Source organism: Colossoma macropomum, unplaced genomic scaffold, assembly GCF_904425465.1.
Source record: "Colossoma macropomum unplaced genomic scaffold, Colossoma_macropomum, whole genome shotgun sequence".
Taxonomy (NCBI): Eukaryota; Metazoa; Chordata; class Actinopteri; order Characiformes; family Serrasalmidae; genus Colossoma; species Colossoma macropomum.
In genome coordinates, this window is record NW_023494804.1 from 17,312,027 (window position 1) to 17,326,344 (window position 14,318).

The window sequence follows — 14,318 nt, forward strand, 5'->3', positions numbered from 1 at the left end:
AGAAAGGTCTTTGTTTATAAGTGTGTAAGTTATAACACAGTGGTGTTCCTCTGCAGTTTTGTTTTGGAAAAAAAAATGAACTTAGAAGAAATTTAATTTTTAGTTTTTTTTTTATATTAAAACTGTGAGGGAATGAAAACTCAATAATGATAAAATTAAAAAAGCAGCATAGGTCCTCTGCAGCTTTGGCATCTGTGCAGAATATAAGATTATACAGATTAAACTATAATAGATATTTAATATGAAATATCTTAAAATATTACATATTCTACATACTAAGTATTTACGACTGTAACTCTATATAAAATGTAGAAAATATGAATAAACTTCTTTGTCTGAAGGTCTACAGCGTTTTGGTACCCAACAGTGGAATCCTCTCATCATCGCTGAGGACGGGTCCATTTTAAGAAAATGTGTATTTTAAAAATTGTTATAGGCTGTGCTTAATAGATCTTTTTAAAAAAATAAAAGGGCTCAAATAAATCCTTTACTCGGGCTAGTTAAAGGCATAACGTTGTGTTGCGCCTTCAAAACGGTTTTCTTTTAAATTATATCCGAATGGTAGCGCCTGAAATCCGTTTTTCGCGCACGCGCAGTTTCGGCTCTGGATACTGGGCAGAGAGAGCGCGAAATGGCGTCCGCAGCAGGTAACGTTAAAGGCTAAAATACGCAGGAAAAAACGCTTTTGTGTGTCGAAAGATGCCTGAATATAGTCAAATATCGTTCTGGTTGTGTGTTTACGTGTCTTTTAGCACCTTTTCGTTAGATTGTTGGGTTATAATTTGGGTGGGCTGGTTAGACGGGGCTGAGTTTCTCGTTGGAATTTATCCGTTCCACCTTAAATGGCACGGCAGTTATTATAACGCCTCAGGTTGAAGAATGTAGCTGCTGCACCATTTAAGGCGGAACGGGAAAATTCGAAAAAGAAGCCGACTTAATCCTCGTTTTCAGAAATGGGAATATGAGTAGACATATGAATATGAGTTAGAGGTGATTCACAGTTCTAAAGGTGAGCATATGCTGAAATCTTGTGCCGTGAATTGTTCGGCCGGTTAGCTTAAAGCTAAGGTCAGTCAGTCGTGTTAGAAGGACTCGCTAGCGTGGTGAAGGCAGTGGGCGACACATTTTCGCCATTTTAACGCTAGTGATTTGCTATCAAGATGAACACAAAACGATTTAGCGTATGGACTTATTTAAAAAATGGTCTGTAGATGCAGCAGCCGATTAGACACCACATTGTTAGTTAACTAAGCTAGCTAAGCTAGCTAGTTAACCTAGACAGTTTTGTGTTTAGCCATTTTTAAACTATTCACGTGGTTCGAGCGGACCCGGTATAGTTTAATTATTAATTTTGTATATTTTTTTGTATTTTTTTTCTGTTTCCGCTCCTCTTTCATTCTCAATGTATTGTGGCATGCCAAGCAAACATAACCCTCTTTTTTTAATAGTCCACCTTTTGTTTCTTTGTGGTCAGAGGTGGGGTTCAACCCCTGTAGCACATTTGCCCTTCTATACTGCATTAAAACCGCGTTCTTAAAAAGATTATTTTTCAAGAGTTCAATAAAAAAAACTTTAAAAAGAAAGTTTATATATATATATATATATATATATATATATATATATATATATATATATACACACACACACAACATTCATTCACGTTTTTTTCACTGTAGTGATTACTTCTCTATAAGAAACAGAGATTTACACTCTTAAAAAAAAGATGGTTCTTCAGTGGTTCTTTACTATAGACAATATTTGTATATATAACCATATATATATAACTCTATATAGAACCATTTGTATGCTTAGATGGTGAAATGTTTTTTAGACTGATGGATAATGTTGTATATGGTTCTGTGTAGAACCTTTTTGCAGATGGTTCTGTTTAGCACCAGAAAGGGATCTTCTGTTGTTACAATGTCAAGTATGTAGCAGTAAAAGAGTATTGCTCACCCCATCTTAAAAATAAACTTATCCAGCTCATAAATAGCTCTGCTTATTTGGCTAAAGGGAATTCTAAAAGGGAAACACCAGCCAAGCGTCTATGTCGGCACTGAGCAATTATGAATTTCTCAGGAGTATAATGACCTCTCTGGTGTTCACACTAATTGTTTTGGGATGTACAGTTAATAATAGTTATCAAGAACCAGTCAAAGCACTTGAGAGTTTGACTTTCGTTCCCTCCTCTGTTGTGATTTAAGGTTTTTTGCGTACAGTACTTGAGATCTGACTTAACAATCATCGCTGTTCAGGGCTGTAATTTCAAAAACTATTTTTCTGTCTTGGCTGTCACATAGTTTAATTACAAGTTAACGAATAGTTGCTTGACAAATTTGGTTCCTGTTTTTCTATTCTTTGAAACATGATTAAGCCACAACACAATAAAAACACCCAAAGGAGGAGGGGGAAAATAGAAGGAAAAATCAACCTAGCTGTATGTCAACTGTATGTTTGCTTTCGTTGATGCAGATTATAACAGTTACGGGCAGGCAGGAGGCCAGCAAGGGTAAGAATGAGTATTTATTTATTTGTTTGTGTACTCCCTCCCTCCCCCAAAAATATTCTGGAGTGCCACACACATCTGTCTCTATTGGACAGTTGGTTTGTTTTAATTAAGTGTGTTTTTGTACTTTCAGGTATGGCTCTTATGCCGCCCAGCCCTCTCAGGCTTATGGACAGGGTGCCCAGGTGCGAAACTCTTGGCATTAATTAATGCATTGCCTTTTTTTAATGTGTCTCATCAAAGTCATGTTTAGTGAGCCTCAGGTTGAGTCTCAAGCATGTGAACAAGCTGTTTCTGTCTCTGTAGCAGTCATATGGTCAGCAGCAGGGCTACGGCTCATACACCCAGCCTGCTGATTCAGCCTACTCTCAGACTGGCAGCTCATCTGGGGGTTACAGCCAGCAGGCTTATGGATCTTCGTATGGACAGCAGCCACCAGCCAGTGGTGAGTCATTCCTGTTTGACCAACTTGTAAGGCTGATTTCCTGGATTAAGCCTGCTCTTGGATTAAATTGAAATGCCAGTGGTGAATCATCTTTGAAAATTCGTTTAAAAGGCCTATTTTCTGTATTTGTTCGAAATTGTATTGTTTTTCCATTGAAGTCCCTTTATGATGTGTGGATTTATTTAACGAAAGCATCTGTAATAAAAATTTACATTTTCTAGCTTCTTAATGATTCAGAATTAAACACTGTTTTTGTTACTGTTCCTTTAACACTGAAATATATCAACAGAGCAGAGCCTGCCTTGTAATGTGCCATATTCCAAACAAAAACTCTCCAGAACTGAAACACTCCTTAGAACTTCAGTGTAAATGGGCAGGGCTTAACTGTTATGGCTGAAAAGGCATGGCATGGCATCACAAAAGAATCAAAAAAGGCTGTTTTTGCAATTTAGTTTCAATATATGGACTGGGGAGTGAAATCATAAATTTAATAACAGTATTAGCAGTATTTACTTACTGCATTTGGTTTTCCATCATATATGCCCTTTTAAACTGTTTTTTGTAAATGAGCTCTGTTCTGATTGGCTGCCTTCTACTGTGCCTCATTCAAAAGTAGTCAAGGCTGAAACACTTGTTAACAAGCATTTGTTAACTCGTTATACTTGTTGTTAACAAACTTTTATTGTTATTGTAGCTATTAATTTTTTTTTTTTTCTTTTTTATTTGTTTGTGCAGGTGGCTACAATGCTGCCCCAGCTGGCTCACAGGGCTACAGCCAGCCTGTGCAGGGTTATGGAGCCAGTGGCTACGATGCCTCCTCTGCTGCTGCTGCTGCTGCTGCTGCTTCTTCTTCTTCTTCCTCCAGCAGCAACCAGGCCTCGTACGGCAGCCAGGCTGGCTATGGAGCCCAACCTTCTTATCCTGGGTATGGACAACAGCCCGCCTCCTCAGCACCTCCCAGGTAGCTTTTCCTAGAGTCCTCAGTGTTATTTTAAAAAGACCTCTTGGCAGCAGGTGTCTTCCAGAACTAATTTCAGGATGCTCATTTCCTGACTGAGGTGCTGTGCTTTTAAATTTGATTAGTATCCTGCTGCAGTCCTTTCAAAATAAATGGTTCAAGAGCAATAAAGAGTGCCAAACTCTGATAAAGGAGTTATGATACAAATCTGTACCACTACCCAGCAGACAATAACAGTTTTTTTTTTTATAAAGAATAAATCTAAAACTGTTCAAATGTAGTCAGTTCATTTAATGCCAAATAGCTTCTACATATCTGGCTTATCTGATAAAAGGAACAATAAGCATTAAACTGTGGTTCTCCAGGGCTTACAAGCACTAATTTTGCAGTCGTTAACCACCTCCAGTGTTCTGTGGTCAATAATGTAAGTTAACTGTATACACTTAATTATGAGGCACTTGAGGTATTCATCTTTTGTTTCGTTTTGCCATTGTTTTTGTCAGTTACAGCTCTAGTAGCCAGCAGCCTTCCAGCTATGAGCAGAGCTCCTATTCCCAGCCTCCCCAGCAGGGGTCATATTCTCAGCAGCAGCAGGGCGGCTACCAGGGCCAGCAGGGCTACGGTCAACAGAGCTCATATGGCCAGCAGGGTGGATATCAGCAACAGGCTCCACCTCAGCAGCAGCAGGCTCCACCCTCTAGCTATGCTCCTCCCTCTGGGTCTTATGGTCAGCCTCCTGCTAGCCAGTATGGCCAACAGGGCAGCAGTGGGGGGGGATATGGTCAGAATGACTACAAACCACCCAGTCAGTATGGTAAGTCTTTGCTAGTATAGGGCTAGACTGTTCAGCCTGTGTCAGTATAGCTGATAACTCCATAGGTGCAAGACCATAGAAAAGCCAGTTTAATTCCTGTAAGTCATTCAGTTAGTGAGTGTGAAGAACTCTTAATAATTACATCATTATTATTATTTTTAATTAATTTATATTTTTACCTTGTATATAATGTAATGATTCTGTACCAGGGGTGGGGAACTGAGAGCTGAAGTTCAACACAGTTTGATGCTTCCCCCGCTCTAGCACACCAACTCAACCTGGTAATTAACTGATGCTGATCAGGAGTACTTGAGCAAGAAAATCCCCAAACAGTGCAGGAATTCTTCTCCCAGGACTAGAGCTCCCCACACCTGTTGTATCCCAGTTTCTAGACTTGTACAGGCAATCCAAGAACCACTTGCGTGGTTTTTTATTTTTTTTTTTTTTTTAAGAGTCGAGTGTGGTGCTACTGTACTGAATATATAAATTGTTCCTGAGGCTAAGAGTGCTGAAATTTTGTGTTTCGCTTTAAATGTTCTACTTTTGGTCCTTTTTGTCTTGCAGGTAACTACAGGCAGGACCATCAGAACGGCATGGGCGGTGGCTACTCGGGCCCGGAGTCCAGTGGCTATGGGGGTCCCGGTGAGGGCCGTGGCATGGGAGGGGGGGAGAACCGTGGTCGTGGCCGTGGGGGTTTTGACCGGGGCATGATGCGAGGAGGTGGAATGCGTGGGGGCATGAGCCGTGGAGGCATGGGGTAAGTGCGAGTGTGTGTGTTCTCAGAACAGTTCTGTGCACCACTCTCTTTCTCTCTTACAGGGCTGCAAACGGCCATACAGGGGCTGAGAGCCACAATAAACTAACCCTGATGGGTTTTATTCTGTTACTGTGGCTTAATGTAGCTAAAGTGTAGTTTTAGTCTTTCCAGTGTACAGGTTTGCCCCAGTGTAGCAGAACCTGAGAACAGGTAGAGTGAAAAGTATCCTAGCAAAAGATTAGGAAGTATGTCAGATTGGTCAGTTAGATATATATTGCTCTCAGCCCTCAGCGACATGGCCGAAGGTAAGAGGTTTTTATGGGGAAGACCAAGAAAATCTTTGGCAGGGTTCTTTTATAAAGACTCCATTGGGTATCACAAAAATCAAGTGTGACTTTAAAGTCTCCAAAACATAAATATCAAAGCTTTATGTGGTTTATTCATATTCTCAACTTCTGTTTAATCCAAGGTTACAACATTTGAGTAATTTTTCAGGAGGGGAAGGTGTAACTATTAAGAAATGTGGCTTTTTGCTCTTAAAGCACATGGGCTGATTTAGAAGTTTAATAATGATTGAAATGACGGGGCTTTTCTACAATCCTGTTATTAGATTTTGCATAAAGGTATTGAGGCCCGTCAGTTACTGATAACTGAAATGATCTTCAGAAGTGATATTTCAGAAATAAGAAGCATTCATTCTTTTCATGTTTTTTAAATTCCCCTCCAGGTTAAAGGTATACTAAAGGTTTTATGGAGCAAAACTGACAGTATTTTGGTCAATATTAAGGTCTTGACATTTGTTTTCAGAAGGTTACCAGTGATTACTTTCCCCGAGGTTTTACTCATAATACATTGTTTGAGATGCAAAGGTGGTATTTGAAGGTGAATGCAGTGTTTTTAAATGCTATTATAGGATACAGTTGAAGAGTTTTGTTCCAAACTGCTGTATATCCATGAAATTCATAAAAAGTTTGGAAAAGAGGTTTGAGAAGAATAACAGATGACATAAGGGACTTTGAAGAAAAAAATGTTTTTCTAATACAGGTTTTATTAATCACAATGTAGAATTGATGTTTCTAGCATTTAAATGACTAAATACAAAAAAAAGAATGTATGAAATTGGTGTATTTTACAATGAATCCCTTCATTGAGTTTTATTTCAACATGATTTTATTATTTCAGCGTAATGTTGTGATCCTCGCCTAAATTAGAAATGCAAAATGTTACTTCTTGGGTAGGAAAGGTTCTCCTGCTTCATTAGAAAGTGATACTGTGGTTACTGTGAGTTTTCCTCATACATAATACAAAATACACTGCATCCATTTTCTCTTTCCCCTCATGAGTTATGGGAGTAATATTCTGTTCATATTAACAGTATATTTTCATATTTTTTATCTGATAATGATTATTGCATTTGTCTCTTGTGAAGTGAATATGAGCAATTTTTCTTTAACATGCTTTGTCGCATTTATACGCTGCAGGTAACAAAGTGAGAGCCATGTTAACACAGCAATACATTTACAGTACCGCTACTCAGTTCAGTCTGGCCCGGCAGCCTTTTCAAATGGGGACATAAAGAATTGATGGCGTCATTTAAAGCGGAGAGATGGTTCAAGTGTCTATAACACCTTGGGGGGATCAGAAAAAAGTGTTGTTTATTTTTAACAAAAAAAAACCTTGTAATGGTAATTTTTGAACATGTTTTTACTAGCATTTTTACTTTGTGTAATTATTTCTTAAACCTATTTGTAAACAGATGGTGTATTTTTTTTTTCGTTTGACAAAGTGCATGTATCAGCATTCTGTAAGCAGATTGTTTCAGATGCAGCTATAAAAATGTGGAGTTACCTTTATATTTTTGCAGTGGACTTGCTTTACATTCTGAGGGAACTTGCAATGGTGCTGTTTATATTCTGAACATTTCTTCATGCAGTTAAAGCTTAGTTTTTCAAATATGCAGTCTTTTATTAGTTGTACAATAGCTGGGCTGCGTCTGAAACAATTATCTTCTCTTTTTTCTGTGTATATATAAACAGTATTGGGGTTTTCCACCCCTGTGGTAATAAAGAATCCCCTCCCCCCATTTTAACATTTTCAATTTTAGAACCTCACTGTTCAGCCACAAATATGTATAAAGTTTTTTTTAAGCCACAGGCAAAAGCTTTTGTCATTAGAATAACCCCACAAATGAGTGTTAGTCTGAGAAATTGTAACTAGAGGTGGGGTTAAGGGCCTTGTTTGGGGGTCTTTAGAGCCAGAACTGTACAGTCTCCCCCATAACCCCTCCTTTTGTGGTACTGAAGTGGCTGTTTTAAAGGGAAAATCGCCTTCATATCTCCGCTTATTCCCCCAGCATCGCTGGAGACAGAGGTGGCTTCATTAAGCCTGGTGGTAAGTTTTAATGAGAATTACAAGACCATACACTAGATTTTTAAACTGATTAAATCTTCGTGCTTCCACCTTTCATGGATATTGATATTATTGAGGGAATTTTTTTCCATTTTTCGCTTTGGGGAAAAATCCGTATCAAGACACAGTCTGCTGGAATTTTAAGGGTTTTCACTGGATTATTATATTTTGGTTTACAAAAGGGCTGATTCAGTTAAAAGCAATCTGGGTTAAAAAAAAAAAAACTGGACTCTTTCAGTCAGTGTTTTTTTTTATTTTGTTAAGGGTTTAAAGATAATACCACAATACCAGTGTAAATGGCCTTTTATTTCAATATGAAATTAAGGTATGGAGTCCAATTTGGGTCCCTGGTTTTCAGTGGTTTTGAAATTTTTTTTTATTTGTGGCACACTTGCAAAAAACAAATTTAAGAAGAACTAAAGAGTTTAGGTTCATGTATACAGGTATTTTGAATATATATTTAAAAAAAAAGACTTTTTCCTATGATTTTCACACCACATCGTTGTGTACACTTTGTGGGATATTTTTGCTTTCTGTGTCTTTGAATGTTCAGAGAAGCAAGTGTGCCAGAGAAATGGTTACCTGGGAGGTCTTTTACCTGGAGTTGGTAGCACGGTCTTGTCAGGTGTTCAAGAAGTTAGGCATCCAGACTAACTTCTCTTTTTCTCTCTCTTCCTTCCCTTGTCATCCTCTGTGATTGTCGGGACCAGACTCAGAGATGGGTGAGCATATATTTTTGGTTGTTCATTGTTAATTTTGTATCTGTCTGCATTTTCTTCATGGCTAATGAAGAAGTGCGGTAGTGTATGTGTGCTTTAGGAGTCCCAGAAGAGTAATGGTAGTGTATGTGTGCTTTAGGAGTCCCAGAAGAGCAGGATGACTCTGAGAACAGCACCATTTACATCACTGGCCTGACTGAAAACGCCACACTGGATGAAGTGGCTGACTTTTTCAAGCGCAGCGGCATCATCAGGGTGAGGGGCTTTGTTAGCTACATTTAGCTACATTAGCCTCGTAGCTGCAGTGCAAAAGTAAAGAACAAATCTTCAGATACTAAACCTGTCTTTTGATTCATGAAAGTGTCTTGAGACAAAAATTATTCTTAAATGTGCGGTTTTTTGAGTGAAGTTAGGAAAAAATGTTATTGTTCAAATAACTTCATGAAAAATTATCTATATTCTTTTCTTAACTGTTTTCTTATGAATAGTTCTAAGAAGTGGTATTCTTGCAAAAAATGTTCTTAAGTTTTCGTAAATATGACAGCCTTGGACAATGCAGGAATAGCATTTGAATAGTGGCTTTTATATTTGCAATTATGGATAGATTTCTTGAAACATCTTAATTTAAATACTGTACTGTCTTCTTGCAGATAAACAAGCGTACAGGCCTTCCTGCTATAAACATCTACACTGACAAGGAGTCGGGCAAGCCGAAGGGTGATGCCACCCTATCCTACGAAGAGCCCCCATCGGCCAAGGCTGCAGTGGAATGGTTTGATGGTGTGTGTTTATTACAACCATATCTAAATCTTCCAGAAAGGTTTGCCCCCTGGACTGAGTCGGAGAAGACCTACAGGCCATTCACTTTGCGATATGATGAGACTAAATCATAAACAGCCCAATTTTGGAGATTCCCTTTAAATATTGTCAGTTTTTAATTCAGAATCATTTTAAAACTTGAGTACATATTTGCAGTGGTTTGTTTGGAAATTCTGACTGCTCTGTTTCTCTGGTTATGAACAGGTAAAGACTTTCAGGGGAAGAAGCTGAAGGTATCGATGGCTCGCCGGAAGCCCATGATGGGGATGATGCGTGGGGGGATGCCCATGAGGGGAGACCGTGGTGGCATGATGGGACGAGGAGGTAAGTAGTGGCCTAGAACTGTTATAGAAACCATACTTGAGGTTGTTGGTTTATGTTTAGAGTTAAATAATGAAATCTGGTGAATGAGAATTTGGATTATCTGGGGTACTGTAAATTTTGTGTTAGTTGAGTTTTGTAACTGTCAATTATAAAAGGTGGCCAGAGTTGTGTTTTTTTTTGTTTGTTTTTGTTTTTTTTGTTTGTTTTTTTTTGCAGCCATGCTAGTTTAAAGAAAATGTCTATAGTAGATGATTTTGCAATGATAATGCTGCTTCCAGTCTTACATGGATGTAATATCTGAAGATTCTTAGTTATGCAAGATAGTGGGTCCCCAGAAGCACTGATGTATGAACAGGAACAAATGAACAGCAGACTATAGAAATAAGTGCTTGTCATGAAGCCATTTCTTTCCTGCAGGGATGATGGGTCGTGGTGGAATGGGCCGTGGGGGAGAGCGTGGTGGATTCGTACCACGTGGAGGGCCAAGAGGAATGGGCCGCGGTGGACCCACTGGGGGGAACATGCAGCAGCGGGCTGGTGACTGGCAGTGTCCCAATGCGTAAGGATCTTAATATACACACAGCATTGCAGTACAGCTAATAAATCTGTGCACTAAGGGTTGGGTTTCTTAGATGCGTTGTAGTTCTTAAAGTTTGATGCCCATTTTGCTGCCTGTTTTTGTTTTTACTTGAAATAGTACAAACAGATTAAACTACTTTAATTAGCGTGATCTAAAGAACAAAAATCAAATAATGTAGTCTTGTTTTAGATGGTAGATGGCTTTTCAGGCTAATATAGGCTATAGAAATCAAAAATCAAGATGCATGTAAAATCGTCTTGTTGTGGCATTCCGAATTGAAATCAAATGGTGGAGGTGCCTAGATTTCCACCCCTACTGTCACAGACTATGGTGTGTTGGTGAACACTGTGTTATGTAATGCCAAGAAGATTTTTTGCTGATTTTCTTTTGCTCTCTTCCATGATAGGGGATGTGGAAACCAGAACTTTGCCTGGCGGATGGAGTGCAACCAGTGTAAAGCGCCCAAACCAGAGGGCTTCGGACCACCACCCTTCCCTCCAGGTAACTGCTTAGAAATTTGTTCCTGTCCTTTCAGGCCAGATAATTACACTTGTACCACTTGTACACTTTTGCTCTCTAGTTTCCCACCAGCAGTTAGTCTGCAGTTTATGCTTGTGTACTTATCATTGGACTCCTGGGAGATTTAAGCCAGTAAGGGTGAATAGGTGCTGACCGTACATTTTGTGTTTAGGTGGTGAGCGTGGCCGGGGTGGTCCTGGTGGCATGCGTGGTGGCCGTGGTATGGACCGTGGAGGACCAGGAGGACCTGGCGGACCCGGAGGTTTCCGCGGGGGTCGAGGAGGAGACCGTGGCGGTTTCAGAGGAGGACGGGGCATGGACCGAGGTGGTTTTGGTGGAAGGGGCCGGGGTGGCCCACCCATGGATGACATGGGACGGAGGGGGAGAGGAATGGGGCCACCTGGCAAAATGGACATGAAGTGAGTACAAATACATGGTCTGTCTGTGTATATGGAAAGGGCAGGTCAACCAAAAATGCTCACATGCTTAACTCTGTATAATTTATCAGTTGTTATGGTGATTGTAATACTGATTTTGCAGCCAGGGCCAGTATCACCATGAGAGTCCTTTAACTAGTGTTTATTTATTGATTGACTTGATTGATTGATTCACTTACTTGCTTACTTTTGCTATGCGCTCAGAACATCTTGACCAGTCACAGTTTCAAGAAGAATGTTGTTCAGTCAAGGCGTTCTCCTAACAGTGGTTGAAGTAAAACGCTGTATCAGAAAAGGATCACTTAGAAAGCTGAACGTTCTTTGATAGGTGGGGTGGTGGGAGGGGCTAGACCTACCTGGATTAGCTTTACAAACATTCTAGCCTTAACGTTCTGCTCTTTTGGAGTTTAAGAAACTTTATATTTGTCAAATCCGTCTAACGTTTTTATTTATTTTTAATACAACTATGTGCTGACACCAGTATGATTCTGATTTAGTGTGCGTCCCAAATTATTTGTATGCCCCCCCCCCACCCGCTGGTGCATGGTGACATAGTAAAAATAAAAAGTTATGTTTTTTTTCAAGGAACATGTTAGGAAAACAAGAATTGTGCCTTTGAAATTGTATAGGATGAATCGTGATTTAATGTGACTGGAGCATGATCTGTTACGGTTAAAAAAGATCTGTTTTGATTTCAGGAGTACTTTTAAAAATAAAGCAAGTCAATCTTCAATCATGTCACATTATTGATTAAATGTGTTATCGCAAGGAGTATCACAGTTGCATTGTGCAGCAGTGTATCAGTAGTAGTGCTTTGTCCATTTCGTGCAGCCTTACTAACAATGAATGAAAGCTAGTGGTAAAGAAAACCTGGCAGTTTGGTCACAGTTGGGGTCACTTAAACCAGAGGTGGGGGAACTCCGGTCCTGGAGGGCTGGATTTCTGCACAGTTTGGTGAATTTCTTGCTCAAGCACACAAGTCATCTCATAAGTTAATCACCAGGTTTAGTTGGTGTGCTCATGCAGAGTGTGTATAGTGGTCTGTAGGACTAACACATTCAGCTCATTAATTCAGTTCTGTCATTTTTCTCAGGGGAGACCATCGCCAGGAGAGGAGGGAGAGACCATACTGAGACCTCAAATTCCCCACTTCAGTTTTCATTCAGAAGATTTTAAAACTTGTAATTCCATATTTATAATGGTTAGTATGGAAATGTGACTGCTCTGCAGGTAGTCCTTAGTAACCTTATTTTATTTTTACAGTTTTATTTTTGTTTTTTTTGTTTGTTTGTTTGTTTTTTTAAGTCCTTGTGTGCTCTTCATTATGGTCAGGAGCTGTTGGTGAATCCGGATGCCATGCATGCTGTTAAATGTACAGACTGGATTTGTGGAAGATGTTTATTGTGGAACAAGCTATTAATTTTTTTTAAAGCTGACTCCTGTTTTGCTTTACCTGCCCCCATTCCTGTATGAAAATGTTGAATTAAAAAAAGTCATGCTTTGAGTTGTCCAAGTTTGAATGCTGCATTATCTTCTGTAGGGATCCTAGCATGACTGCTTTTGGCTAGAATGTGATGGAAATGTGTGCGTGGGTTGATGTGGTTGTGGTCCAAACTGAGCAAAGATGAGGGGCCGTATCACCAACTTACTTTCTTTTTGTCTTAAGATCTGACGGGTGAAGATAAGATTTTACAAATTTGTGATACAGAAGCACATCTTAATTTAGTAATCTTATACTACAGCAGGTTATCTCAAGTTATACAACAGTTAGTTCCGGCCACGCAAGCTGATTGGTTGAGAAGCGTTCTAACCGTGCTGTTATTTCGCCATAACAGCACGAGTTTTTCACAAACACTATCACTCCGCTGAGACGCCGTTGCTAAACAACGACTTTGCTGTAGGAGACGCTCAAGCCATTTGAACGTTTTTACTTCTTACTTTGCACAAACAGAAAATGGATACTTTTAAGATCACATTTGACCTACAGCCGATTTGGTCAGACTCTGAAGATGAGACTACACTAAATTCCCAAAATGTCATCACCACTAAGCAAGCTTTTCAGTTAGCAGCTGTGACAGAAGAAATCCTAAACAACCTGGAATCAGCCAGAAATGAACCGAATACCATTCGCCAAACGTGTAGTCTCAACTTCAGAGGCTGACCAAATCGGACTGAGCCATGAAACTGGCACAATAAAAAACAAAAAAGCTGCTCAGAGGTGATGACAGTTTGGGAATTTAGTGTAAGGAGCTGGGGAATGAACTGCCGGCTGTGCAACGAGTGAGCGGAGCTCCTTACTCTGACGTAGCAACGAGCTGCTTGTTAAGGAACTAACTAGACCAAATCGGCTGTATGTCAAATGTAATCTTATCCATTTTCTGTTTGTGCAAAGTAAAAATGTTAAAATGGCGTGAGCGCCTCCTACAGCTGTCAAACTCGTTGCTTAGCAACGACGTCTTAGCGGGGTGATACAATGTGAAAAACCCGTGAGCTTATGGCGAAATATCAGCACGGTTAGAACGCTTCTCAACCAATCAGCTTGCGTGGTCGGAACTAACTGTTGTATAATTCGCGATAACACACTCCCTCTCGCGTGCTATTGCTTAATTAACCTATTCGATTGAAGTTGACAATCAACTGTCATACCTTTTACCAAGCAACCGACCGTAGGTGCACAGCTGAAAGGTAAACACGTAATCAGTACAAGTTAGATCGCCAGACAGCTACCATTAACTACTGATACTGATGTAAAGAGGTCAAAGAAAACTAAAGCGCCATAAACTTTAAGAGCGCGCCCCCTGCTATTTATCAGAGCGTCGCTGCTCTGCATTTCTGTCTCCATTTCCCAAACGCTTTAGCCGAGCGCACTAACGTTAATCATCCCAATAAACAGACACGTTCAGCACTGTCTCCTGATTATTCACCATCACTGTAATATTTTATCATTAACAGGTAGTAAGAGGGCTGGTGAAGTTCGTGTCTGCAGTGTCTGATATTTTTAAAACGCAAAGTTAAAAAAGAAAAACATCAC

The 14,318-nt window shown here is 39.7% G+C and overlaps 1 protein-coding gene across 3 annotated transcripts; it reads left to right on the forward strand.

The window, feature by feature from the left end:
• Positions 1-561: 561 nt before the first annotated feature.
• ewsr1a (EWS RNA-binding protein 1a) lies at positions 562-12,791 on the forward strand. Of its 3 annotated transcripts, none has more exons than XM_036594891.1 (16): positions 562-647; positions 2,473-2,509; positions 2,640-2,691; positions 2,813-2,951; positions 3,687-3,912; positions 4,413-4,723; positions 5,288-5,480; positions 7,834-7,871; positions 8,594-8,611; positions 8,748-8,863; positions 9,259-9,388; positions 9,632-9,751; positions 10,169-10,310; positions 10,738-10,832; positions 11,023-11,269; positions 12,381-12,791. In XM_036594891.1, the coding sequence occupies exons 1-16, from the start codon at positions 632-634 to the stop codon at positions 12,418-12,420; spliced, it is 1,920 nt and encodes a 639-aa protein (XP_036450784.1). In that variant the 5' UTR covers positions 562-631; the 3' UTR covers positions 12,421-12,791. The 3 variants fall into 3 exon arrangements, with proteins under 3 accessions (XP_036450784.1, XP_036450785.1, XP_036450786.1); XM_036594892.1 differs by having other exon boundaries at positions 8,600-8,611; XM_036594893.1 differs by having other exon boundaries at positions 3,687-3,876.
• The last annotated feature ends 1,527 nt before the right edge of the window (positions 12,792-14,318 follow it).

Coding starts and splice junctions, on each gene's coding strand:
- ewsr1a (XM_036594891.1), top strand. Junction 2,692..2,812: donor CTTATGGACAGGGTGCCCAG/GTGCGAAACTCT, acceptor CTGTCTCTGTAG/CAGTCATATGGTCAGCAGCA. Junction 4,724..5,287: donor CAAACCACCCAGTCAGTATG/GTAAGTCTTTGC, acceptor TTTGTCTTGCAG/GTAACTACAGGCAGGACCAT.